The 26,653-nt window shown below is 41.4% G+C and overlaps 2 protein-coding genes across 2 annotated transcripts in view; one reads left to right on the forward strand and one right to left on the reverse strand.

Moving 5' to 3' along the window:
• LOC109911998 (peptidase M20 domain-containing protein 2) overlaps positions 1 to 8,016 on the forward strand; it is a 38,272-nt gene extending 30,256 nt beyond the window's left edge. Inside the window, 2 exon segments of the mRNA XM_048596728.1 lie at positions 43 to 150; positions 7,204 to 8,016. Of these exon segments, the coding sequence (XP_048452685.1) occupies positions 43 to 150; positions 7,204 to 7,352 (257 nt within the window). The 3' untranslated portion in view covers positions 7,353 to 8,016.
• Positions 8,017 to 14,261: 6,245 nt separating this feature from the next.
• The window catches only part of LOC109934163 (gamma-aminobutyric acid receptor subunit rho-1-like), a 36,978-nt gene continuing 24,586 nt past the window's right edge, over positions 14,262 to 26,653 (reverse strand). Inside the window, exons 7-11 of the mRNA XM_048596729.1 lie at positions 24,904 to 24,986; positions 20,681 to 20,821; positions 20,157 to 20,309; positions 17,340 to 17,536; positions 14,262 to 14,561 (exon numbers count right to left, since the gene is read on the reverse strand). Of these exons, the coding sequence (XP_048452686.1) occupies positions 14,262 to 14,561; positions 17,340 to 17,536; positions 20,157 to 20,309; positions 20,681 to 20,821; positions 24,904 to 24,986 (874 nt within the window). The remainder of the gene's footprint in view (positions 14,562 to 17,339; positions 17,537 to 20,156; positions 20,310 to 20,680; positions 20,822 to 24,903; positions 24,987 to 26,653) is intronic.

A 26,653-nucleotide genomic window follows, 5' to 3' on the forward strand; every position in this document is an offset into this window, starting at 1 on the left:
GACATAAAATATATTGATTTCTTTCTTTATTTTTTGACTTAGGTTCCACAGATTTTGGTAATGTTTCTTTTCTAGTTCCTGGAATTCACCCTTACTTTTACATTGGCTCCTCTGCTTTGAATCATTCAAAGGAATACACTGAAGCAGCTGGTAGGTACTTCTGAATATCGTTTGTAAAATTGTTTGTAAATGCTTACTTAATATATAAGGATACTGTACAAGATGAATGTTCCAGCATCCACTCAGTTGTTAACTAATACTACTAAGTTCTCCTCATTTAGCATTTAAAACAAAAGCTGAATGTGCATGTAGTTGTGTGTCTTGCTTCCAGTTTTGCCAATGTTTCTTTATAATTGGATAATGGTGCGGAAAGCAAGAATTGCCTTGTAATGATTCACTTCAGACCTTGCTCTGTAGGAAGTCCTAGCCATTGTGATCATTTGAAGTTTGGCATTCTTGTGTTTGTCTTAATGAGTGCAAGAGCAAAGATTTTGGCAATTTGTCTCTTTTCAGCAGTGAACATTGTGGTAAAGGCTGGCATTTATTAGTTGCCCTGAAAAGTTAGTGAAACAACTGAATACCTTATTAGGCTACTTCAGAGAGTACTGTAAGTAAGGGTCATTCATATTGGTGAGGGACTGAAAGCAGTGGCTTCTTCACATTGTGCATAGCCTGTGTTAGACTACTATCAGATAATTCCTGCCCTCCCTCTCCAATTTTGGTTTCTGTTACTTTTACCTGTGTTAATCTAAATCCTGTTTTTATGCTTTTACTTTCAGAAAAATGTTTGCATTATTCTGCCATTCAGACTCACCCTGCACAAATATTGTAGGGTCTTTTACTACAGGAAATACCACTCTTTTTGCCTTTTGTACTATGAAATCTTTAGTCATTTAGCTTATTACCTCTACTGTATCACAGCGCTTCCCTTCTGTTCTTTTCTCCCCCCCCACTCCCCCCCACCACTTTCACGTGCTCAAAACCTATTGCATCTCCATGTTTGTTCAGATTTGAAGAAAGGTCCTTGACTGGAAGCACTAATTCCCTTTCTCCACACTTATTGCCAGACTGACTGAGTATTTACAGCACTTCTTTTTATGACAGATTTTCAGAATCTGCAATACTTCGCTTTTGTTTTGGTGTAGTATTTTATAACCATATCAACAAGTTTACATTTTTCTATTTGCTCAATTTACCTAACTCCTTATGAAAATATTTAACAATGTTGTATGTCTCCCCACTTTGTCATCAGTCATTAACATAGAGGTTGCTATGTACATGTCACTTGATGGATATGAAAAAACAACATTCCAAGCAAGGAGCCTTAGAATATGCAACTCAGCAATTATCCCTCATGTTTACCTTTACCCCTCATCTCACGTACCCGATTCCTACTTACCCAGTTCTGTTGTGGAGCTAACATCCTGAAAAAGACTGCAATAGTTCAAGATGAAGGGCCACCACAATTTTCTCAGGACATTTAGGAATGGCCAATTTGAAAAAAAGCTTTGTTAGAATTGTCCATGTCCACAGAATATACAATTTTAAAAATCCACTGGAACTTTTGACAACTTTCTGAAGTATCTGTATTCTAGAGAGAAAACAGGTGTTATTGGATCAGAGATGGTAGGAACTGCAGATGCTGGAAAATCTGAGATAACAAGGTGTAGAGCTGGATGAACACAGCAGGCTAAGCAGCATCATAGGAGCAGGAAGGCTGACGTTTCGGGCCTAGACCCTTCATCAGAAATGGGGGAGGGGAAGGGGGTTCTGAAATAAATAGGGAGAGAGGGGGAGGCAGATAGAAGATGGATAGAGGAGAAGATAGGTGGAGAGGAAACGGACAGGTCAATGAGGCAGGGATGGAGCCAGTAAAGGTGAGTGTAGGTGGGGAGGTAGGGAGGGGATAGGTCAGTCCAGGGAGGACGGACAGGTCAAGGGGGCGGGATGAGGTTAGTAGGTAGGAGATGGGGGTGAGGCTTGAGGTGGGAGGAAGAACAGGTTAGCGAGGCGGGGATGAGCTGGGCTGGTTTTGGGATGCGGTAGGGGGAGGGGAGATTTTGAAGTTTGTGAAATCCACATTGATACCATTAGGCTGCAGGGTTCCCAAGCGGAATATGAGTTGCTGTTCCTGCAACCTTCGGGTGGCATCGTTGTGGCACTGCAGGAGGCCCAGGATGGACATGTCGTCTGGGGAATGGGAGGGGGAGTTGAAATGGTTCGCGACTGGGAGGTGCAGTTGTTTATTGCGAACCGAGCGTAGGTGTTCTGCAAAGCGGTCCCCAAGCCTTTGCTTGGTTTCCCCAATGTAGAGGAGGCCACAACGGGTACAGCAGATGCAGTATAACACATTAGCAGATGTGCAGGTGAACATCTGCTTGATGTAGAAAGTCTTCTTGGGTCCTGGGATGGGGGTGAGGGAGGAGGTGTGGGGGCAGGTGTAGCACTTCCTGCAGTTGCAGGGAAAAGTGCCGGGTGTGGTGGGGCTGGAGGGGAGTGTGGAGCGGACAAGGGAGTCACGGAGAGAGTGGTCCCCCCGGAAAGCAGATAAGAGTGGGGAGGGATAAATGTCTTTGGTGGTGGGGTCGGATTGCGGATTGCAGATGGTGGAAGTGTCGGAGGATGATGCGTTGGATCCGGAGGTTGGTGGGGTGGTACGTGAGTACGAGGGGGATTTTTTTTGGTTGTTATTGCAGGGACGGGGTGTGAGGGATGAATTGCGGGAAATGCTGGAGATACGGTTGAGGGCGTTCTCGACCACTGAGGGGGGGAGGTTGCGGTCCTTGAAAAACGAGGACATCTGAGATGTACGGGAGTGGAATGCTCATCCTGGGAGCAGATGCAGCGGAGGCGAAGGAATTGGGAATAGGGGATGGCATTTTTTTGCAGGAAGGTGGGTGGGAGGAGGTGTACTCTAGGTAGCTATGGGAGTCAGTGGGCTTGAAATGGATATCGGTTTCTAGGTGGTTGCCCGAGATGGAGACGGAGAGGTCCAGGAAGGTGAGAGAGGTGTTAGAGATGGTCCAGGTGAACTTAAGGTTGGGGTGGAAGGTGTTGGTGAAGTGGATGAACTGTTCGAGCTCCTCGTGGGAGCATGAGGTGGCGCCGATACAGTCATCAATGTAACGGAGGAAGAGGTGGGGTTTAGGGCCAGTGTAGGTACGGAAGAGGGATTGTTCCACGTAACCTACAAAGAGGCAGGCATAGCTTGGGCCCATGCGGGTACCCATGACCACCCCCTTTGTCTGTAGGAAGTGGGAGGAATTGAAAGAGAAGTTGTTGAGGGTGAGGTCGAGTTCGGCTAAGCGGATGAGGGTGTCAGTGGAGGGGGACTGGTCGGGCCTGCGGGACAGGAAGAAGCGGAGGGCCCTTAGGCCATCTGTATGGGGATTGCAGGTGTATAGGGACTGGACGTCCATGGTAAAGATGAGGTGCTGGGGACTGGGGAATTGGAAGTTTTGGAGGAGGTGGAGGGCATGGGTGATGTCACGGACGTAGGTAGGGAGTTCCTGGACCAAGGGGGAGAAAATGGAGTCGAGATAGGTGGAGATAAGTTCGGTGGGGCAGGAGCAGGTGGAGACAATGGGTCGATCAGGGCAGTCAGGTTTGTGGATTTTGGGAAGGAGATAGAAGCGGGCGGTGCGGGGTTGGGGAACGATGAGGTTGGAGGCCATGGGTGGGAGGTCACCTGAGGTGATGAGGTTGCGGATGGTTTGGTAGATGATGGTTTAGTGCTCGGGGGTGGGGTCATGATCAAGGGGGCGGTAGGAGGAGGTGTCGGAGAGTTGGCGTCCGGCCTCGGCGATGTAGAGGTCAGTGCACCATACTACAACTGCGCCTCCCTTGTCCGCGGGTTTTATGCTGGGGTTGGGGTTGGGATTGGAGTGGAGGGCTGCACGTTCTGCGGGGGAGAGGTTGGAGTGGGTGAGAGTGGTGGAGAGGTTGAGGCGATTGATGTCTTGGCAGCAGTTGGAGATGAAGAGGTTGAGGGAGGGTAGGAGGCCTTGGGGTGGTGTCCAGGAGGAAAGGGTGTGTTGGAGGCGGGAGAAGGGGTCAGTAGAGGGAGGGTTAGGTTCACAGTTAAAGAAGTAAGTGTGGAGGCGGAGGCGGCGGAAAAACTGCTCAATATCCAAACGTGAGCAGTATTCATTGATGTGTGGGTGGAGGGGAACAAAAGTGAGCCCTTTACTGAGGACTGACTGTTTGTCATCAGTAAGGGGGAGGTTTGGGGAGATGGTGAAGACTCGGCAGGGCTGGGTGCTGCTGCCTCCTCTGGAGCTGCTGGCTGTGGAGGCAGGAGGCGGTGGACGGAGCGACGTCGGCGTCGGCTGTGGACGGAGTTGCGTCGGCGGGGTTTCGGCAGTGGTGGGCGGAGCTGTGTCGGCATGGGCGGAGCAGGGTAGGCGGCGGCAGCAGCGGTGATGGTAGGTGCGTCTTCAGTGTCTGTGGTGTTGGCCTCGGAAATGGAGGCGGTGGCATCAGCAGCGATGGCGTTCGCTGTCCCAGAAGTGGGGTACCCGGCGGTGGCGGATGTGACGTCATCTGTGGGTTCTCCGACAGTGGCCTCATGGCCAATGGCGGCGGGCACATTGTGGGGAAGGTCCTGGGTACGGCTGGGGATTTGAGAGGTGGAGGAAGCCCATTTTGGGTGGTAGGCACCAGTAAGTTTACTGTACTTACGGTTTTTAGTGTCCAATAAAGCTGAGTAGAATTGTGAGTTCAGGTTGTGGATCCTATGAAAAATAAAAAACAGGAGAGGTCCTTTGCAGGTCTGGGAGAGGGAGGCTCTGAGCTGGGGTAGGTTTGATTGTTATGCCAGGAGATGCCGGCGCATTGCTGCGAGTGTGTGTTTCAGGAGTCGCAGGGAGAAACGTTTCTGAAGGATCTCAATGCTATGAATGTAGACATTGTCATGGTTGGGGCCAAATTGGGAAGGCCTGAATATGGACTGTAGTCCACTGGGGATGATCTGGTTCCGTAGGCAGGTACTAAGAAAGGTGATGTGGCTATAGTACCTGGTTTGCTTCAGGATGTGGTCAAGCAGTTTCAAGGCCGAAGAGATTACGAGAGAGTTGCAGTGGATTGGATCAGTCATCTTTTATATGCACCTTCTGATATTCAGTAGGTACCTGGTGACTTCAGCTCACTGATTCATTGTGCCAGCTTTCATCCAACTCTGTTGTCACCATAATGTCCATGCATACTGCATGGACATAATCCTTCTCCACCCTTTACCCAGGAACATTGGCATGGGCAAACCACTAGCCTCATCAAATTATCATGCCTGCTCTTGGTCCAACTCCCAGACAGCTTCAGCCCTTCAAGACTTTACTGTGCAGCTCAGGGACATTTACGACTTGAATACTTCTGCAGGTTGCTTTGTGCATAGGGATACACAGACATCTTATGTAGCTTGATTTCTTATCATTTACTCACTTTGTGCTTAGCTGGAAGTTGCCAGCTTCTGTGCTTGCAGTGCTTTTTAGCATGCAGGTAGAAGCAGGCAGCTTGTCATTGTGAAGAGTGCTAAACAAACAGCATGTCGCTGTACGGCAGTATCATGCATGCTTATCATTGTCACGCATAGAGCGTGTGCCAGCACCTTGCATGGCAAACACATTGCATGAGTTTCAACTGAATGGCCATGTCTGACGTAATCTTTAGTGCGATCAAAGGGGATTATTGTCAGTCATGGCGCTCATCTTATTCCAGTCTATAGGGTTTTGGCTGAGGTCAGTCAGATGCTACGGCCTACCCAGGTCCAAGGATCTGTATCCTCGCAGACCTTTTTGTCTTCAGCCACACTCATCCCTGGAGACTGGAATGAAACCAGAAGTTGCTGGAAAAGCTCAGCAGGTCTGGCAGCATCTGTGAAGAAAAAAATCGGAGTTAAGGTTTCAGTCCGGTGACCCTTCCTCAGAACTGATGGTAGCTAGGAAATCGTCAGTTTATATGCAGAAGATGGGGAGGGGGAGGGACGGGGGGTAGGGAGTAAACGATAGGTGGGGATAGAGCCCAAAGTGGGAGAAGAGCAGTTGGATAGACAAAGGAGTTGCTAACGATTAGGCTGGGAGGGTGAATAGTTGTTAATGGAGACTGTTAGTGACTAACAATGGGTAGTGTGTAATGGCAGACTATGTGATAACAAGGCCTGGTTTGTGGGGTAGGTGGCTAGAACGTGACAGAGTTTAGGCTCTAAAATTATTGAACTAGATGTTGAGTGTGGAGGGCTGCAGGATCCCCAAGCGGAAAATGAGGTGTTATTCCTCCGGCTTGCATTGACCTTCACTGGAACATTGCAGCAAGCCAGAGACAGAGACGTTGACCACAGAACAGGGTGGTGTGTTAAAGTGGCAGGCAACTGGAAGCTCAGGGTTTTTTTTTTTGCGGGCAGAACGTAGATGTTCTGCAAAGTGGTCACCCAGTCCATGCTTCATTTCCCCAATGTAGAGGAGACCACATTGTGAGCAGCAAATGCAGTAGATTAGATTCTGGGAAATGCAGGTGAACTGTTGCTTCACCTGGAAGGTATGTTTGGGGGCAGGTGATACAACTTCACTGGTTGCAGGGGAAGGTGCCATGGGGCTGTGGAGGGGTGTTGGGAGTGAAGGAAGAGTGGGCCAGGGTGTCCTGGAGGGAATAGTCCCTGCGGAAGGCAGAGAAGTGGGGGGGGATTATGTGTCTGGTGGTGGCATCTCACTGGAGGTGGCAGAAATGGTGTCTGATGATCTTCTGGAAATGGATGCTGGTGGGATGGTAGGTAAGGACAAGGGGAACCCTATCACTGTTGTGGAAAGGAAGAGAAGGGGTGAGGGCGGAAGTGCGGAAAATGGGTCAGACAGTGAGGGCAGGGTGGGAATTGGAAGTGAAATCGACGAACTTTTCCAATTTCAGATGAGAAAGGGAGGCAGCACCGATTATATCATCAATATATCAGAGAAAAAGTTGTGGGTGGGGGCCGGAATAGGACTTGAACAAGGAAAGTTCCATGTACCCCACGAAGAGACAGGCAAAGCTGAGGCCTATGCAGGTACCCATGGCCACCCCTCTGACCTGAAGAAATGAGAGGAGTTAAAAGAGAATCTGTTGGAATAGTCAAGTGAATTTTTGTTTTTGCTTATTTGTATAATGGTTCAGAAAAAAAAGTTTAAATTTAAATTTGAAGAATACTATTTGCATTCACTGTCTGATGATCTGTTGCAGGATCTAAGGAAGCACAGTTCTATACATTGCGCACAGCAACGGCCTTGGCAATGACTGCATTGGATGTTGTGCTAAACCCAGATCTGCTGCAACAGATGAAGGAAGATTTTGAAAAGCTTAAGTTACATGAAATAATAGATAGGCTTTAAACAATACAATTGTTGTTTAATGGAGATCAAAATAACTGCTAAATGATTACATAATTTTTTAATTATGATTTTATTCTAACTTGAAAAAGGTATTGTAAAATTGGTTCTGTACAGAATAATTTTGTAGTTTTCTAGTCACAATGTGAAAAATAATTTAAAATCTTAATTTATAGTAATAAGTAGCCAATGAGTCTCATCCAAGCAATACTTCTGTATGAATTTTAGAAATGTTTCTTTGTGCAAAATATTTGTATTTTACACCTCTAATTTAGCATGAACAGGGAGAATTATGTTTGCTTACATAGGGGAGGCAGTGGTCTAGTGGTATTATTGCTGGACTATTAATCCAGACACCCAAGAAATGTTCTGGGCACTCTGGTTTGAATCCCACCTTTGCAGATGTTTGAATTTAATAAAAAATACTTTCGAATAAAGAGTGTAATGATGAACATGAATCCATTGTTGATTGTAGGAAAAACCCAACTGGTTCACTAGTGTCCTTTTAGGGAAGGAAATTGCCATTCTTATCTGGTCTGGCCTACATGTGACTCCAGACCCACAGCAATGTGGTTGATTCTTAACTCAATTAGGGATGAACAATAAATGTTGGCCTAGCCAGTGATGCCCTCATTCCATCAACGAATAAAAAAAGTTATTGAAAACAAATTTGTGTAATAAGCTTTAAGGCTAGTATTCATTTTGTCCACCATGCTTTGGCGCATTACTTGCAAATTTATATAGCTATGGCTTAATATTCATGGGCATTAATTGTCATAATTGACACTGAAGTGAGAAATGTGGTGCTGATGGTTGATACTGGAACAGTGTTAAACACTATATTCACAATAAAGCATTTGCTGTGGCAGGTTCAGTTGGTACTGCAGGATAGTCCTGTGAAAATCTCCAAGATCATTTGTGTCTTGGGTCTCTTGAACAAGATCATAGATCACAGAATTTCTACAGTGTGGAAACAGGCTATTTGGCCCAACAAGTCCACACCAACCCTCAGAGCATCCCACCTAGATCCATCCCCTTAAACCCAACTAATCTACACATCCCTGAACACTAGGGACAATTTAGCATGGCCAATCCACCTAGCCTGCACAGCTTTGGACTGAGGGAAGAAACCGGAGCACCCGGAGGAAACCCACACAGACACGGGGAGAATGTGCAAACTCAACACAGACAGTCACCCGAGGGTGGAATTGAACCCAGGTCCCTGGCACTCTGAGGCAGCAGTGCTAGCCACTGTGCCTCCCCAATTTTGCCATCTGCAGGCATAGTACATTTGAAATGGCAGAAAAGAAGATCCTCCAGATCCATTAACGTGGAATAAAAGAGCGAACATGTACAGAATCTCGTTTGACTATTTAGACACTCTTAAATTAAGCTTTCACTGAAAAATCACAAGAACTTAAGTGCCTATGCCAAACAATGCATAGTAACTAGAACAATAAAATATCCCACCAATACCGTTGGCCTTTCATTAATAATTGATGCTACTACTACTGGACAGCACCTAGATATTGCAATTTTTGCAAATGAACTATCTGAGGTAACAGCCTGAATGCTTTTTTCCGTCTCTAAAATGTGTGTTGAATATGTGGTCAGTGTTTCTTTGTCCAGGACCCGCCCATTGTGAAAATGTGCTTCTTCTAATGCCTAAATGTACTCTTTCTGAGAAGTTCCCACTGATGAGTCAGACCCCAGAGCCAAACCTGGCTTGATAGATCATAATAATGAAAGCAAAATGCTGAAGATTCTGGAAATCTTGAAACCAGCACAGAAAATGCTGGAGAAACTCAGCAGGTCTGGCAGCATTTGTGGAGAGAAAAACAGTGTTAACATTTTGAGTCTAGTATAATTTTCCTTGAGATCTATCAAACTTAGGTGCATTTTTGTTTGGTTGCCATAGTGATTAGTCACAAAAACACATTCACAAGATTGCTCATGTTCTTTAACAAAAGCAACAGACTTATTACATTACAAAAAGTGATATATATATTAAGATAGTTTAGAAAAAGCCAAGCATAAACAGCAACACAAAGTATTGATCTGTTTCCCAGGAATATCCTCCACAGATATTCAGATGCAGAGAAATATCACTCCTATCTCAGCTATTTCATATTTCATACTTAATTGACTCTTTCCAGTTCCCCTTTTTGGGTTGCTGGGACAGCTTTATGACTACTTTCACTGGTCTTTCATTTCAGGTTCATTCTAATTCTGATGATCTAAACTCCTCTCTTCGGTTCTGACAATTTAAACTTGCATACAAACTCATAGCTTGGAGACTTCACAGCTTAAAATCCTTTTGTCAGGGTGAAAACTCTTCTAAACTGAAAACCTGATTTTCCTGTTGAAAAAGACATTACTATCCTAAATTGAATTCCTGATTCTTCCGAAGTTAAAATTAAACTAATGGCCCTTCATCTTTTTTCTCTGTCTGTCCTAAACTCAGCAGTATAGATATTCCATCAATTAACAAAATAGGTATCCCTCCTATGTGCTTGACTGAATCATAAGGTTTCTTGGGAAATTATGACTTTAATTCACTGTTCAAAGCTACGTTTTAAAAAGAACTCCACAGATCAAAAGCCATAATCTATCTGCTTCTTTTTAAAAATCCTCATTCCAGCAATGATATTAATACAGTTTCATCACACTACATGTAGGGATCCTGGAATAGACATGTGTTAGTTCCTTCATTATATGATCTGCATGAGTTTCTTTTCAGAGTAACTAAGAATGGGTACCAGATGTGGCATTTTCTGCATTGCCCACAACCTAAGAACAACAAAAGAAACAATTCTGACGTTCCCCACATTGTTTCTAAAGTTCACATTAACACTTTTTACTCAATTATCTTCCACCGTCAGAGTGTTCTCTGTGCTATTTTTACTTTATTATGTGAGATGTATACATTATAGGTTTAAAGATGAATGTTCAGTACTAGTTAATTTATGATAGCTTTGACATACAGTTTGAAAAAGGAAATCAGACAGTTGGATTGTTATTATGTAAAGTACAAGATCAGTTGTTTGAAACTCCAGAACATTTATCATCAAATCGTTACAAACCAGTAGAGGGCAGCATTACACTTGGCATGTAAATGTGTAATCATCCAAATAAATAAAGGAGTAGAAGGCTAGCAAAATGCAGGATGAGATATGGGCAGAGGAATTCTGAATGATTCAGTTTGTGTAGCCTGAAACCTCAAAACTCAGCAAATGGTAATTGGGAAAGATCAGTCCAGTAACGCAACATTAATGAAGGTTTTAACATGAATGGGACTAACATAGGGACAAGAATCCCAGAAGGGTATTGAGATCAGGACTATGTTGTGCAGCTTCTCTCAGGTCCTGAACAATAACTGTCTTGTGAGCTACACTCAGTAACACTTGGTACTTAAATAAAGCAGCCATCCCATGTACGTGGAGTTTCTAAGACATAAATGATGGGTTAAAACCTACATGATGTATGCCTGTAATTATGAATTGTCCGACTGTACTTGGATGGCATTAAACATCCAACATTATTTTTGACAGAAAATTATGGAATTGGGGGATGTGAACAATACTTGGTGATGAATCAGAATAACTCCAGTAGAAAATTTAGTTTTTTCAATTATGATGTTAATTCTGAGAGACCAGTATAATTTCTGTTGGGATTGCTTTCCTGGCTGGCTCTCAGTACTCTGAGATGAATTTGCCAGTTTTGTGGGATTAGTTTTTTTCAACAATTAACTTGAAAGTAATTATTAAATGCAATCATGTATAGGCCCAGATCATCCAGTGAGCTATGGCAATAGACAGCCTGCCATTTAAGCTGCCCACTTACCGTTTATACTAGAGCCTTTGCACTTTTGGTCTTGGTTCCAGCAAGGATCCGGGAATGAGCTGATCTGGAGGTCTGTTTGTAACAGTGATGTTGGAACATTGAGTGATCCTGGATTGTTGGCTGTAGTAGATGTCAGCCCAGTGTGTTCTGTATTGAAGCACTGAGTAACAGATCAGCATTGCAGGATTTCTCTGCTAATTTGCACATGCTCTGCACCTTGAACATACCCTTATGGTATGTTTCAGAGGGTTAATGACAGTGACCTTTCACCGTAAACACCTTTCCACCTTCTCCACCCTCATGACCACCCTGCACAAAATCTGGCTCAATGTAAAGGCAGAAAATAGATTCTGTAAGGATGTCGCTGTGGATGTGACTTGATCCCTCATGACAATTGGGCAAAGGGGTATTGCTAATGCATTAGGAAAGTACACTTTGGTATTTCCAAGAACCCTACTCAAAGGTGAAGTATTCTCCTACTCGGGGAAGCAGTGATGTAATGATAATGTCATTGGCCTAGTAATCCAGAACTCCCCTGCTAATATTCTGGAGTTATAGGTTCAAATACTACCAAATACTAGTGAAATTCCAATTCATTAAAATCTGGAATTAAAAGCTGATCTATTAGCAACTGTTTAGTAATTGTTGATTATTGTAAAAATGCCTTTTGGGGTGGGGAATGTGCAGTTCTCACGTGGTGTGGCCGACAGACTTCAAACAACAATGTGGTTGACGCTTAATTCAGTTCATCAGAATTTAGGGATGAGTAACAAATGCCAACCTTGCCAATTATGCCCGCATCCCATATACAACTGAAAAAAGGGAATTAAATGACCAGAGTACCATCTAATCTGCCCTGTACTCTTGGAAATACTGACACTGAAGATTGATCCTGAGTTGTGTTCACATATAAGTTGAATATTTTGCTCTTTGTAAACAATGTTTTTATCATTTTCCTAATCCATTTGTATCTGGTCAAGTGGTGGGTTTTATCAATATTGGTGATTTGAAAAGATCCAGTGGCCTTCACATTTAATAGACAGCCATTGGAAAAGCTGCCCAATTGGTACCAATTGTCTTCAGGCCTCCAAGAAATGGTACTGTTTAGTTGTAGTTACACTGAGCAAAGGTATCCTCTGATATTGCATGTTTTGGTTTTTGTGACTAAATGACCACCCTTGGTATGGGGGATTTTAGCTATGAAGAAAGGTTGGTTAGACTGGGTTTGTTTTCATTGCAATGCAGGAGGTTGAGGGGCAAACTAATAGAAGTTTATAAGATTGTGAATGGCATGGATAGAGTGGAAAGTATGATGCTTTTTCCCGGGGTGGAGGGGTCAATTACTAGGGGACACAGGTTGAAGGTGGGAGGGGGGTAATTTGAAAGAGATGTGTGAGGTAAGTTTTTCACACAAAGCATGGTGAGGGCCTGGAACGCGTTACCAGAAGAGGTGGTGGAAGCAGACACAATAGCAGTATTCAAGAAGCACCTGGATGAATACATGAACAGGAAGGGAATAGAGGAATATGGATCCTGGAAGTGAAGACCGCTTTAGTATGGAAGGGCACAATGTGTCAGCACAGATTTGGAGGATTGAAGGGCCTGTTCCTGTGCTGTTTTGTTGTTTGGGTAGTAGAAATTGCTGGAAAAGCTCAGCAGGTCTGGCACCATCTGTGGAGAGAAATCAGAGTTAACATTTCGGTCTGAGGAAGGGTCACTCGACCCAAAAGCTTAACTCTGATTTCTCTCCACAGACGCTGCCAGACCTACTGAAGTTTTTCAGCATTTTCTGTTTTTGTTTGATTTACAACATCTGCAGTTCTTTTAGTTTTTATCCTTGGTTAGTATTCTGTTTATATAATTCCTCATTGTCATTGAATCTGCATTCAATGCTCCTTGTGGCTGCTTCTTCCTCATCTCAGTACATAGTACCCACAAAGGAATTATCAACCCATGATTAGACACATAGCACTACTATTTGGTTGTGATTTCTTTCTGTATTCTTAATTAGTTCTTAATTACCATAGTTTGATGCAATAATCTATCTTTAAGAATCCAACTCCAGCCACCCGGGTCAAAGGATTGATCAGCCTCCACATTATATGCGTCAACTCAGTCGGGTCTTGACACTGGCCAGCAAAGAACCCATTTACATCATTTACAATTTAGAGTAAGGTTTAAACTCTTTGGTAATTCATTCTGTGCTCATGTTTCTTTGCTGTAAAATATTGTCTGCTGCACTTTGGGTTCGTAATTTTATGGTCTCCTCTTTGCTGTCACAAAGTCTCATAAAATCAGTAGTTGAAACTTTATTAGATTAGGAAGAATCAGAATGCATAATTGTCACCTGAGACTTCACTAAGGCATACAGGAATTTATTTAGTACTGTAGTTTATTTCGATACTTAAATAACAAGTATTAATCTGAAGTTCTTTGCCAATGTTAAATTGAAAGATGTGTATTTTAGATTGTTGTGTTGTTACTCCAAATAATTAGATAGATAATCTTTATTATAGAAGCTGACAGTGTTTACGTCAAAAGCTGTGTTGATGCCTACTACCAGATGGTGGACCAAAATCTATGGTTAGTCAACAGTAACTATATCGTGGAGTGCAATATGTATTTCACTGAGTCCTCCAAATCATTCATTCATTTAAAAATAATGCTTTTAATAAAAATAGGAATTCAGAACAAATGGACATTTTCTCACCTATATTAGAAAACACTTAGAAACTGTCAAAATGTTCTCGTATTGGAAGAAGTAAAGTGTCTATGAAAATATCAGGGCAAAACAACTCATCTGAAATACATCTAAAATGATTTAGACCAAATCATCTACAATCAATGTGTTGCATAATCGAGCAGCTGGCTTTGAATACGAAACTTTAAAGCTGCTTAGATGTACCTCACACATCAACCTGTTCTGCTTGCCGTATTTAAGACTGGAATATGGATTGGTTGTGCTTTTGGCTTGATCCCAGTTTGAAGTTAGAAAGCACACACATTTTCCCTTCCCACTGAGTTATTTCTGAGGGTAAAGACTTTAAAACCTTTTATATGCAGAAATTTCTATGTGTAAATAGACCAATATATCACATTAAAAAGTGCATAAGCAACTGGAAATATCAGTCTGGAGTATTTATCGATAATGTGGGTGTCAATCCAAATGTATCCTCTTAAAATTTTTTCCTTGTTTTCAGTTGGCTCATCAGCAATTGGCGGATTGACTAGCCCTCGGTCTTGTTTTTCTCCATTTTGTGGCATATAATCAGGTCCAGCAAATTCAGCCAGGTTGCTGACTTCTCCATCACTGTACGTGCGTTCTACCATTAATGGTCTTGGCTGAGGCATTGCACATGTGCAAGGTAGCTGAAAGACGATAAGCTTATATTAACGATCAAAATAAAAGAACAATTCTTGAAGAGATACTTTTGCAGGACATTGGAAAACGAACAAGGAAGCAGGACTAAATAGTAGCTTTTTCAAAGGGCTGGCATACCATGATGGATCAAATAGCTTCCTGTGTATATGATTCTATAGAAAGCACTACTCATCCATCAGATAAAGTATTGTCAAAAATTTAGAAAAAGACCATAAAATAAAGAGCACATGATACAGACCACAAAAGAACAGTCTATATCTAGGTCCCTGAACTCAATGGAAACTGTAGCCAACTTAGGGAACAGAAGCAAATGGCTTCTCTATAATAAAAAAAATTAGATTGATGAATGACGTTTGAGACATTTGATGTGATGTATGTACGTGGCAAAGATAAGATGCAGCAAAGAAGACATTGGCACAAAATTTGTGTTAGCTGTGTTTGAATTTCTGGTATAAATACACAATATTCACTTCTGAATCGATTCATTATGCAATTTAAATTTGGTAATTTAAAAAAACTGCATATTTTTAGTAATAAAAATAGTTGTAGAAAATGAATTTTGAAGTAAGGATTGTGAATTAAAAATAAAAATTTAGAAAATGATTTTGATGTTTTGTTTAACTTTTAATTCAAAACATCCCATCAAGGATAGGTTGTCGGACTACTTTCCACTTAGCTCAATTTATAGCACTTGTGGCTTAGGGTGAAATGACTGTTGACTCAAATCCTACCGCTCCCCCCCACCATTCCAGAGGGTCACGTAATCTAAGTGGATGCTTTTGTATGGGTACTGAGGGAATGTTGTTTTGTTCTTAACTGCATTATGAAACCCAAGACCTAATATCCTATAGCACTAGTGAGTTCTTCTGATCTACTGGCCAATATTCCTCGTTCAGCCAACTCTACCATTAATTGCTTATTTATCTCAATACAATTTACACAGTGTACAAACAAATGCCATGAATGTCTCTGTAACAAAAATGACAATAATTTGTGTGAAGTATTTTAAGGCCTTTCCAAGACAGGAGGTGATGTTCTTAAAAAGCACAAAAGCAAAATAATGCAAATGCTGGATATCTGAACCAAGTGCAGTTCAGCAGCTGGGAATTCTGTAACGAGTTACGCACCTCCTGCCTCCCCAAAGCCTGTTCACCAGTCTACAAGACACAATTCTAGACCAGTGAGCCTGACATTGGTGGTGGACAAGTTGGAGGGAATCCTGAGGGACAGGATTTACATGTATTTGGAAAGGCAAGGACTGATTAGGATAGTCAGCATGGCTTTGTGCATGGGAAATAGTGTCTCCTGAACTTGATTGAGTATTTTGAAGAAGTAACAAAGAGGATTGATGAGGGCAGAGCGGTGGACGTGATCTATATGGACTTCAGTAAGGCGCTCAACAAGGTTCGGCATGGTAATCTGATTAGCAAAGTTAGATCACACAGAATAGAGGGAGAACTAGCCATTTGGATACAGAACTGGCTTGAAGGTAGAAGACAGAGATTTGTGGTGGAGGGTTGCTTTTCAAACTGGAACCTGTGACCAGCAGTGCCATAAGCATCAGTATTTTTCGTCGTTTACATAAATGATTTGGATGTGAACATAGGAGGTATGGTTAGTAAGTTTGCAGATGACACCAAAATTGGAGGTGTAGCGGACAGCGAAGAAGGTTACCTCAGAGTGTAATGGAATCTTGATCAGATGGGCCAATGAGCTGAGGAGTTGCAGATGGAGTTTAATTTAGATAAATGTGAGGTGCTGCATTTAGGAAAGGCAAATCGGGGCAGGACTTATACACTTAATTGTAAGGCCCTGGGGAGTGTTGCTGAACAAAGACACCTTGGAGTGCAGGTTCATAGTTCCTTGAAAGTGGAGTCGCAGGATAGTGAAGAAGGAGTTTGGTATGTTTGCTTTTATTGGTCAGGGCATTGAGTATAGGAGTTGGGAGGTCATGTTGCAGCGTACAGGACATTGGTTAGGCCACTGTTCAGTACTATGAGGGGTCTCTCTGCTATAGGAAGGATGTTGTGAAACTTGAAAGGGTTCAGAAAAGATTTACAAGGATGTTGCCAAGGTAGGAGGGCTTGAGCTATAGAGAGAGGCTGAATAAGCTGGAGCTATTATCCCTGGAGCGTTGGAGAAGCTTATAAAATCTTGAGGGGCATGGATAGGGTAAACAGACAAGGTCTTTTCCCTGGGGTGGGGGAGTCCAAAACTAGAGGTCATAGCTTTATGGTGAGAGGGGAGAGATTTAAAAGGGACCTGAGGGGCAACTTTTTCATGCAAGGGGTGGTGCGTGTATGGAATGAGCTGCCAGAAGAAGTGGTGCAGGCTGGTACAACTACAACATTTAAAAGGCATCTGGATGGGTACATGAATAGGAAGGGTTTAGAGGGATATAGGCCAAATGCTGGCAAACAGGACTAGATTTATCTAAGATATCTGGTTGGCATGTTGGAGTTGGACTGAAGGGTCTGTTTCCATGCTGTACATCTCTATGACTGTAAGTCAGGAGTGTGATGGAATACTCCCCAATTGTCAGGCAGCATCTTTGGAGAGAAACAGAGTCAACATTTCAGGGTCTTTCATAAGACCCTCAATAAAAATGTAACACTTTTTCTTTTATCTTTGGTTAAAGGATGCCCTTAAAGAATTATTCGTGCAAAGGATTAAGATACTAGGGATGGACAGAAGGTAAGCAATATGTTGATTCCACATTAGAAAGCAAAAGTAGTATGAAAAGTACATAATCTTAATTTTCTAACCTTTTCCCGCAGTTTTCTTTCTTTCCTCTCTTGTACTGTAGTTAGGTAATTGACAGCTGCATACTCCAGCACCGAGAGAAAGACAAACACGAAACTAACCCACAGGTAAATGTCCACAGCTTTAATATACGAGACCCTTGGCATGGAAGCATTCACACCCGTGATAATAGTGGACATCGTTAAAACTGTCGTTATACCTGGAATTATAGGGTAAAAATTTGTCTTATATAAATGATACAAATTAGAATCAAGAATTTAGACATAAGCTTGCAAAAAATGAATGATAGTTTGTTGCGCTAATCTAAATATATTCAGTTATCTACTAGCTTTGTTTTAAAGTGATAAACCTAAAGAAGGACCAAGATAACTTTGATTACATAAAACAAAACAAAAAGTTGGATATAAACTAACTTAAGTAGAATTGATAGGAAGCTTGGGCTGCAAATCTTTTCGATTACAGAAGGAATTGAAAACTGAGGCAGATGCACAGTCCTCAGATCCTGGGAAATGAAGGGAACCAAATAAGAATATGAACTGATGTGTCTTAGTTTTGAGGGATAGAGAATCTTTGAAGGAGCAAACAAGGAACAGTAAGAGGACAATGACCATAAGTAATCATCATGAAGTGATTAGAGAGAATTTTGGTAATAATTGGAGGAAAGTTTGTAATGAAGCAATTAATCGCTGCAGAATTGCTATAGCAGTAATCTCAAGGAAAAAAAGAACATACTTCAGCAAACATCACCCTACAGCAATGTAACTATATTCAAACAAGATGGATAAATATTACAATTCTACAATGATAGAGGTTGCTTTTCTCATCCTGTGCACTGTAAATATCAGAAAATTAGGCTTGTGCTCCCTGTAGTCCATTTTTAAAATATTTGATGTGTACATTTATTGCAGTGAAATCTCCCAAATAATGGAGAAGATTTGGCAAGGAATCTTTCTGTATAAACTGGTAGAAAAAGAACCCATCTCCATACGCCTTATTGTACAGGTGTTCCTTTCCTTGTGAAATTTTTTTAATGATTCTGGTACAATCTATTTCCTGTTACCTTGGTAAAAATATTGTGGGAGACCGTTTAAAACCAGACGTGTAATTACAAATAAGTAAAGATGATACACAAATTTGTATCCAGAAATATTTCAGATATGTTGACATAATTTGTAATTCTTTTTTAATAGTATCCATGCATTCTGGAGATGCTAATAACATGAATGGATAAATTTTCATGTTCAGTGCTTTTCATGCAGAGTTTGCCCATACCAAGAGTATGTGTTGGGAGTGTTGTTCCATGCCCACTGGGACTAAAAATGAAAATTCAATGTGGAATGTGTGCAGACATTCTAGCATACAAAATGCAGATGACACAAATCTCCAAATGCAAATATCTGTGTGCAAACAGGTGAATGAAGCAACTCGAGAGAAATCAACAAGTATTAAAGCCACAGCTGATGTTTTAACCAGAAGCTAGTTGGAAGACTGTCATTTTCACCTGGAATACCTAGAAACAAACTACAATATTGCATAGGCCTGCCAGTGGCTGCAAGTCAGTTTGGCCGTTACCTCTTGTGGTTTTACAAAAAAATTATAATGTGCTGAAAAGGCAGTCTTTGCCACATCATACAGCCATTTCATAAGGAGTTAGACCTACATAACTTTGCCAGTCACCCTCAACACTATGACTGTGCCTAGGGTCATTTTTTTTACTTGATTTCACCTGGTGTTTCTTCTCCCTGTCAACCATGGCAAGGAAGGGTGAGGACATTTAGGACTGAGATGAGGTCAAAATTCTGAATGTTTTCAAGGAGGAGTTAAAAACAATTCTGCAGGTTAAAGGAATCAAAGAGTTGAAAGAATGAACTGAGTTGGATGATCAGCCATGATCAGATTGAACAATGGAGGATGCTCAAAGGCCCAAATAGCCTACTTTTGCTCCTATTTTCTACGTTTCTAAAATTATTTTGGACATTGGATCAGATGGTGAAAGTCTGAAGGCGCAGTTCCTAAACAAACCGAACAACCACAATCCTATTTTGTTCAAACTCTGTTTGGAACATTCAGTGGAAACAGAAAAGCTCTACAATTATTACAGGCTGCATGAAACAATGAGTTTGAATACCACAAGCTGTAATGATGGGAAGACTATATCAATTGTTTTATAGAATAGTAATTCAGTCAGTGAACTGATTGATGACCATCACACTCAACTGATGGTGACAGGAACAACATCAGGGACAGCTGTAAAGACATCTCAAAGGCTTAATATTTGAAGTTTGGACATTGGAAGTTTGAAGTTTGTAGGGAGACGGTGGCAATGTAAGTAGTTTAAGGAAATAGTTTAAGGATGTTATTTGAAAAGCTGAGATGGTATGTTGCTGAAGGAGTAGAGTAATGAGGTAGTGATGTATATATCATGATGGAACAATGACAACAGCGGTCATGTGTAAGAATTAGGGAAGATAGTTAGAACAGGCTACAAGTTAACTGAAGAGAGGTACAAGCAGATTTCAAAGTGGAAACAAACTACAAACCAGCTAGCTTTTTACCCAAAGATAAAGGCACCTGGAGCTGTGAAGGTACAAAAGGAACAAATTACCCAGAAACATTGTTTGCAAGTAACACACAGAACTTACTGAACAGAAAGATCATCCCGGCCCCAGTATAAAACAGACACTAATGGTTTGACCCAATTTCCCCTTTAGATTTCCATTTACTCCTGCGCAAGGTCTTATTCAACCTGGTTCTAATTTTAGCACAATGCAAATATTTATTGCATCTTACTGGGGTAGCTTTGGTTTTCTTTATCTCACCCAATGGAACACGAGCAGGGACAGCTCGGCGATCAATCCAGAATGATACCCAGGACAACATGACCATCAGAGTTGCTGGAAAATAGGTCTGCAGCAAAAAGAAGAAAATGTGGCGGTGCAGTGTAAAATTGATGTACAGGCGATTGTACCAACCTGTGGGTTGACATAGGAGATAAATAATCATTATTATGTTACACTAATGCAACAATGCTATGAAGAGCAGATTTTAAAAATAACATGTTCAGTTTAACCTGAGTAAAGCAGCATGTTGAAATGATAGAATACTGTGCACGTTGCAAAAAGTTTGTTTGTAATTACAATTTTGGCATTCTCCATCTCAAGGAGGACAATTGGCTTCCAAAAGGGTACAGAACAGAGCCTGTCACCCATTCCATGGACAAAATTACACCAAAAGTGCAGATTCAGTAAGTATCCAAGATGGTAACCAATTTGATTTAAATAACACAATAAGCAAACTAAAATATGAATTGAAAATAAAAACAACGCAAAGGAAAGTGTATGACCTGTACTACTGTAAAAGGCCAGCTTTGTTGTCGTGCGAAATTCTTGTATCATGAACTGAGATAGAGAAATTTTTTCATCTGTCGTTAATGAGTCATTACCACTCTTCCAGTACAGCATTAGGTCATCATCAGTGTAAGCATCTGAAGAGAACATAAATCAAAGACAATATGGTTTAGTAGTTTGGATAGAGAAGATGTGGTTTAATTAAATAATTCATGCAGTGTTGCGATAATTATACATCATACATATGATGAGATATATACATGTATATATGAGAGACTAAAAACACTATTGATCAGAAAATTATCTGGACTAGCCACATAAATACCATGGCTAATATAGAAAGTCCGGAGCTGGGAAATCCGCAGTGAGCAACTCACTTCCTGAATTCACGACGTCTGCTTGCTATCTACAAGGCAGTGGTCTGAAATGTGATAGAATACTGTCCACTTGCCGATAGGAATGCAGCGTCAACAACACTTAAAAATCTTCTCACCCCCAGGACAAAACAGCCTATTTGAGATGCTCTCAAGCACCACCTTAAACAATCACTTCCTCCACCATGGGGACACAGTGGAAGCAATGTTTACCATCTACAAGATGCACTGCAGCAACTTACAAGCTCTACAACATAGAAGGACAAAGGCAGCAGATTCATGGGATCACCACCACCTAGAAGTTCCCATTTAAGCCAAATAACATCCTGACTTGGAACAAAATCATCATTTATTCACTGTTGCTGGGTCTAAATTCTGGACCACCCTCCCACCTAGCACAGGAGGTGTACCCATATTAGGTGGACTGCAGCAGTTCAAGGACTTCACCTAATTTTCCCAAGGATAATAAGGGATAGTCAATAAACACTGGCCTTGCAAATGATCCTCACGTCCTATGAATGGATTTATTTTAAAAAAGCTAATAAAACCTTATCAGAATCCACCCTTGCAATACAGACAGTAATTCACAATTTAATAGATGCAGCATGAACAAAATCTTTAAATGAGATATATTTTATGAAATGAAAGCAGTTAGTAAAATATATGACATTTTGCACTTCATAAATAGAGGAATCAAGGACAAAATCAGAAAAGTTAGGCTGACCCTGTTTTTAAAAAATCAGTATGAGGATGTGGGTGTTGCTGGCTGGGCCAATATTTTTTGCCTAACCTGTAGTTACCCTTGAGAAATGATCATGAGCTGTCTTAAACCACTGCAGTCCATGTTCTGTAGGTAGACCCACAATACCATTAGTTTTACTGAGGCCACAACTAGGGTTCTGGCCTCTACACTTTAGGAAGGAATTTAGGATTCTTGAGAGCACGTAGAGGAGATTGACCAGAATGGTTCCAGGGATTTTAGCTACAAGTTTACTTGAAGAAGCTGGGCTTGATCTGTTTGGAACAAAGGAGATTGAGGGGAAATTTGAAAGAGGTGTACAGATTTTGACAGGTTTAGATAAGGTAAACAATAAAGAGTAGTTTCATTTACTTGATTAAAGGATTAGACATGGATCTATGGTTTTGGGTAAGTGATTCCAGGGGAATGGGAAGAAGAATGTTTTTACACAGCAACTGCCAATGAAATCAACCTCATTACCTAGGAGGGTTGTGGAAGTGGATACTGTAATGTTTTTCAAAATTGGATGGGAACTTCAGGACAATAAGTATACAAGTCTAATAAGATATAGTGGGGAGAATGGGACTAATTAGATTTCTGTAAAAGAGCTATCATGGGCACAGTACTGCCATGCTAACTATACAACTCTAAAAGATTGTGACAACTATAGTTCTGAACATGAAAAAGTTAATAGGTTCCATTTGTAGTATCAACCCCTAAAGTTTCCATATTACTATCCCGGTAAATGCATTGACAAGTATATATTAGAAAATAGAAACAGAAAGTCCAGGTCTTGCAGCATCTGTGGAGAGAGAAACAGAGTTAACATTTTGAATCCCAAAGAAGAGAGTCATTTGTCTTGTAAAGTTAATACTGTTTCTCTTTCCAAAGATGCTGCCAGATTTGCTGAGTTTTTCCAGCAGTGTCTGTTTTCATTTCAGATTTCCAATATCCACACTATTTTGCTTTTATATCAGGAAATAAGATTTGAACAACAGTGAACATTTTAAAACATAAAGTTAAATCCACTTATTCAGAATCTGCTGGCACCAAACGAAAGCAGCCAGTGATGAAGTAAAGTTGCAGGAGGCTGCAGAACTGTGCCATCTGATGCGAGGATTTTTGTGTTGTGTACTTAAAAATGCAAAAGATACTGCTTTTAACCAAAGGCAAAGGAAAAATGTTGCGGTTTAAAATAAGACAAATTACTGGAATTCATTCACATTTGCTGGTGAAGATAATGCGTAGCAGACACATTGTCCAGAATGGGGAAAAATGATGACAAAGTTAAGAATTTAAGAGAAATATGATAAGGATTGTTTAAGATTTGAATACAAAGTCTGTGCTGGAAAGGAGGCCACCTGAGGTAGCAGAGGTCCATTGAACATAGAACATAGAACATTACAGCGCAGTACAGGCCCTTCGGCCCTCGATGTTGCACCGACCTGTGAAACCAATCTGAAGCCCATCTAACCTAAACTATTCCATTAACATCCATATGTTTATCCAATGACCATTTAAATGCCCTTAAAGTTGGCGAGTCTACTATTTTTGCAGGCAGGGCATTCCAAGCCCTTACTACTCTCTGAGTAAAGAACCTACCTCTGACATCTGTCCTATATCTATCACCCCTCAATTTAAAGCTATGTCCCCTCATGCTAGCCATCACCATCCGAGGAAAAAGGCTCCCACTGCCCACCCTATCTAATCCTCTGATCATCTTGTATGTCTCTATCAAGTCACCTCTTAACCTTCTTCTCTCTAACGAAAACAGCCTCAAGACCCTCAGCCTTTCCTTATAAGACCTTCCCTCCATACCAGGCAACATCCTGGTAAATCTCCTCTGCACCCTTTCCAATGCTTCCACATCCTTCCTATAATGCGGTGACCAGAACTGCACGCAATACTCCAAGTGCGGCCACACCAGAGTTTTGTACAGCTGCAACATGACCTCATGGCTCCGAAACTCAATCCTTCTACCAATAAAACCTAACATACTGTACGCCTTCTTAACAACGCTATCAACCTGGGTGGCAACTTTCAGTGATCTATGCACATGGACACCGAGATCTTTCTGCTCATCCACACTACCAAGAATCTTACCATTAGCCCAGTACTCTGTATTCCTGTTACTCCTTCCAAAGTGAATCACCTCACACTTTTCCGCATTAAACTCCATTTGCCACCTCTCAGCCCAGCTCTGCAGCTTATCTATGTCCAGATATTCCTTATGGGGCTTTACTGGGCCATTCATGGTCCTCTTCACTCAACCATGGAAAGTTGCTTCACCTACTTTCAGTGGCATTTCTGGCCTCACAACAGTTAAAGGGATGGCCACTGCAGGTGACTTAACATCCCAGTTCAAAGTCCATCAGGACTCCATTTACCTCACAGAATCATTAGTTGAGTCTGGCAGGAGCCTCACCCATTGTCATTTCTTTTTATATTATTTCTTAAGGCATGTGACTGATGCTGACAAAGCCAGCATTTGTTGGCTATCCCTAATTGTCCTTCAGGTTTTTGGGGACCTTCTCCCAAAATTCATAGATCATAGAATCCCAACAGCGTGCAAACAGGTCCTTCGTCCCAACAAGCCCACACCAACCCTCAGAGCATCCTACCTAGACCCATCTCTCATAACCCACCTAATCTACACATCCCTGAACACTACGGGCAATTTAGCATGGCCAATCCACCTAGCCTGCACACCTTTGGACTGTGAGAGGAAACCAGAGCACCCAGAGGAAATCCATGTAGACACGGGGAGAATGTATAAACTCCAGACAGACAGTCGCCCAAGGGTGGAATCGAACCCGGGTCCCTGGCGCTGTGAGGCAGCAGTGCTAACCACTGAGCCACTGTATCGTAGACAATTGGTATTTCCATATGAAAAATCAATATTTATGACTTTCACCTACCTGAATCAAATCTTCCTGTTAATTCAATATTAAAGTGTTAAAAAACATATGGAACTATTTCTTATTTAGAAGAGATTAGCTTACATTATGAATTTGCTATGACATTTTCTGCTGAGGTGATTAGATGGTAGTCACAAGCAAGCTTAATGAAATTCTAAAGTTTTGATGTGACACAATGCCTGACTTACAGCTCTCAATTTCCAGCGAGCAGCTCTGGGTGTCGAGAGGAAAACGACTGAAATCCATGTAACACATTGATGTTACTGTAACCCTACAAGGAACATATTAGGTAGTGTGACTATTGCTTTCAACTAAAATGCAAACACAGCAATGTTCAGCAGGGAACAGTTAACATAAAGAATCTCAACTTCCAGCTCTATGCCCACTAATCTATGACTTTAATGCTGCTGGTTTTGACAGTAGATGAGACTTCCCACCCACAGGGTGTCCCCCATTTGCATGACACCCCTGCCACAGCTCTTGGAATGTCCGTGGGTAGTTTCCATCAGGTGACTGAGTTTATTTCTACCGGTTAGCTGCACCTCTCCCAGAAAGCTGCAACTGTGTAACTGGAAAATTATAGACCTGGCATTCACAACTTGCCACACCTATGATTCAGATTCCAGCCTAATAATACTACCATCAGATTCCCACTGAAAGATAAAATCATCCCTCTTGAATTAGCGGGGAGCTAGCTGCAGACTGTGGTGTCTGATGCAAGGATTTTTGTATTGTGTACTTAAAAATGCAAAAGATATTGCTCTTAACCAAGGGGCTATGGAAAATGTTGCAGTTTAAAAGAAGTCAAATTACTGGAACTTGTTCACATTTGCTGGTGAAGATAATGTGATAGCAGACACATTGTCCAGAATGGGAAAACATGATGACGAAGCTCAGAATTTAAGAGAAATATGATAATGATTATTTAAGATTTGTATACAGCATTAATGAGGATGAATGGGTGTGGTCTCCAGTTTTGATGTCCATGTGCCATATACTTGTGATAAAATGCATTTTTAAAATGGTCTTTCATCTCTCCTATTAGTGAAGTATGTAAAGATTACTGTTAGTTTTTGAACAGTGGACATTTAAATGGGAAATGATGTTGCTTTAAGCCAAAGGACTGTTGAAGAAAATGTTGCAAATTTAAAAATGGAGTTACTGGAACTCATTATAGATTCTATGTACATTGTTCTTTTATTCAAGTCATGAAGGAGGTTGCTAGATACCTTAGCTCTGTGGGAGTGTGCCTAGGCACAGTTTTGCCCTATGAAAATCTTTTGTGTTTTTTTCAACAAAGACCCATTGTGAGTGTTCAGGGATGAACAACATTGTAACAACTTCTTGATTGGTTCCTGGGTGAGTGGTTGCAGTCTTGTGTTTGGATAATATGACAATAACAAACAGCCTGTGAAAAAGAAAACATTTAAATCTCTCTCTCCCTTCTGTGAGTGGAGAAGTGAAAGAAAGTTCTAAGCTGCTAGCTCCTCTCCCTCCCTCTGCAAATTCCCTTCTTGAAAGGAAAAGACCAAAAACTACCAGACACTGAAAGGCTGAATCTTCAACGAAAGATTGAAAAATCAGTGTGCTCACAACCTCATGTCCTCATCAAAATGTGGAAAGAAATTGGAAAGCAACTGAAATAAAACAACTCATCAATGCCAACAATCTGGACTGCACCCAGATTTGTGCTGTACTGACTTTGTTCCCTTCATACCTGTAATATTTGTGTCTTGTCTCTTTGTATGTGTGTGGAAATATTTTAAAAGTGTGAGAGTTCAATTTATAGAGTTATAAGTTAGCAATTCATGTTTCCTTCTTTCCATTCGTTAAAACTGTTTTCAATAAATACTGATTTTCTTGTTAGTGATGAAAAGATCAGCTGTGCATGTTCTTATAACTTGAATTTAGCATTTAGATAAAATTGGACAATTCAGG

Source organism: Rhincodon typus, chromosome 5 (assembly GCF_021869965.1).
Source record: "Rhincodon typus isolate 14 chromosome 5, sRhiTyp1.1, whole genome shotgun sequence".
NCBI lineage: Eukaryota > Metazoa > Chordata > Chondrichthyes > Orectolobiformes > Rhincodontidae > Rhincodon > Rhincodon typus.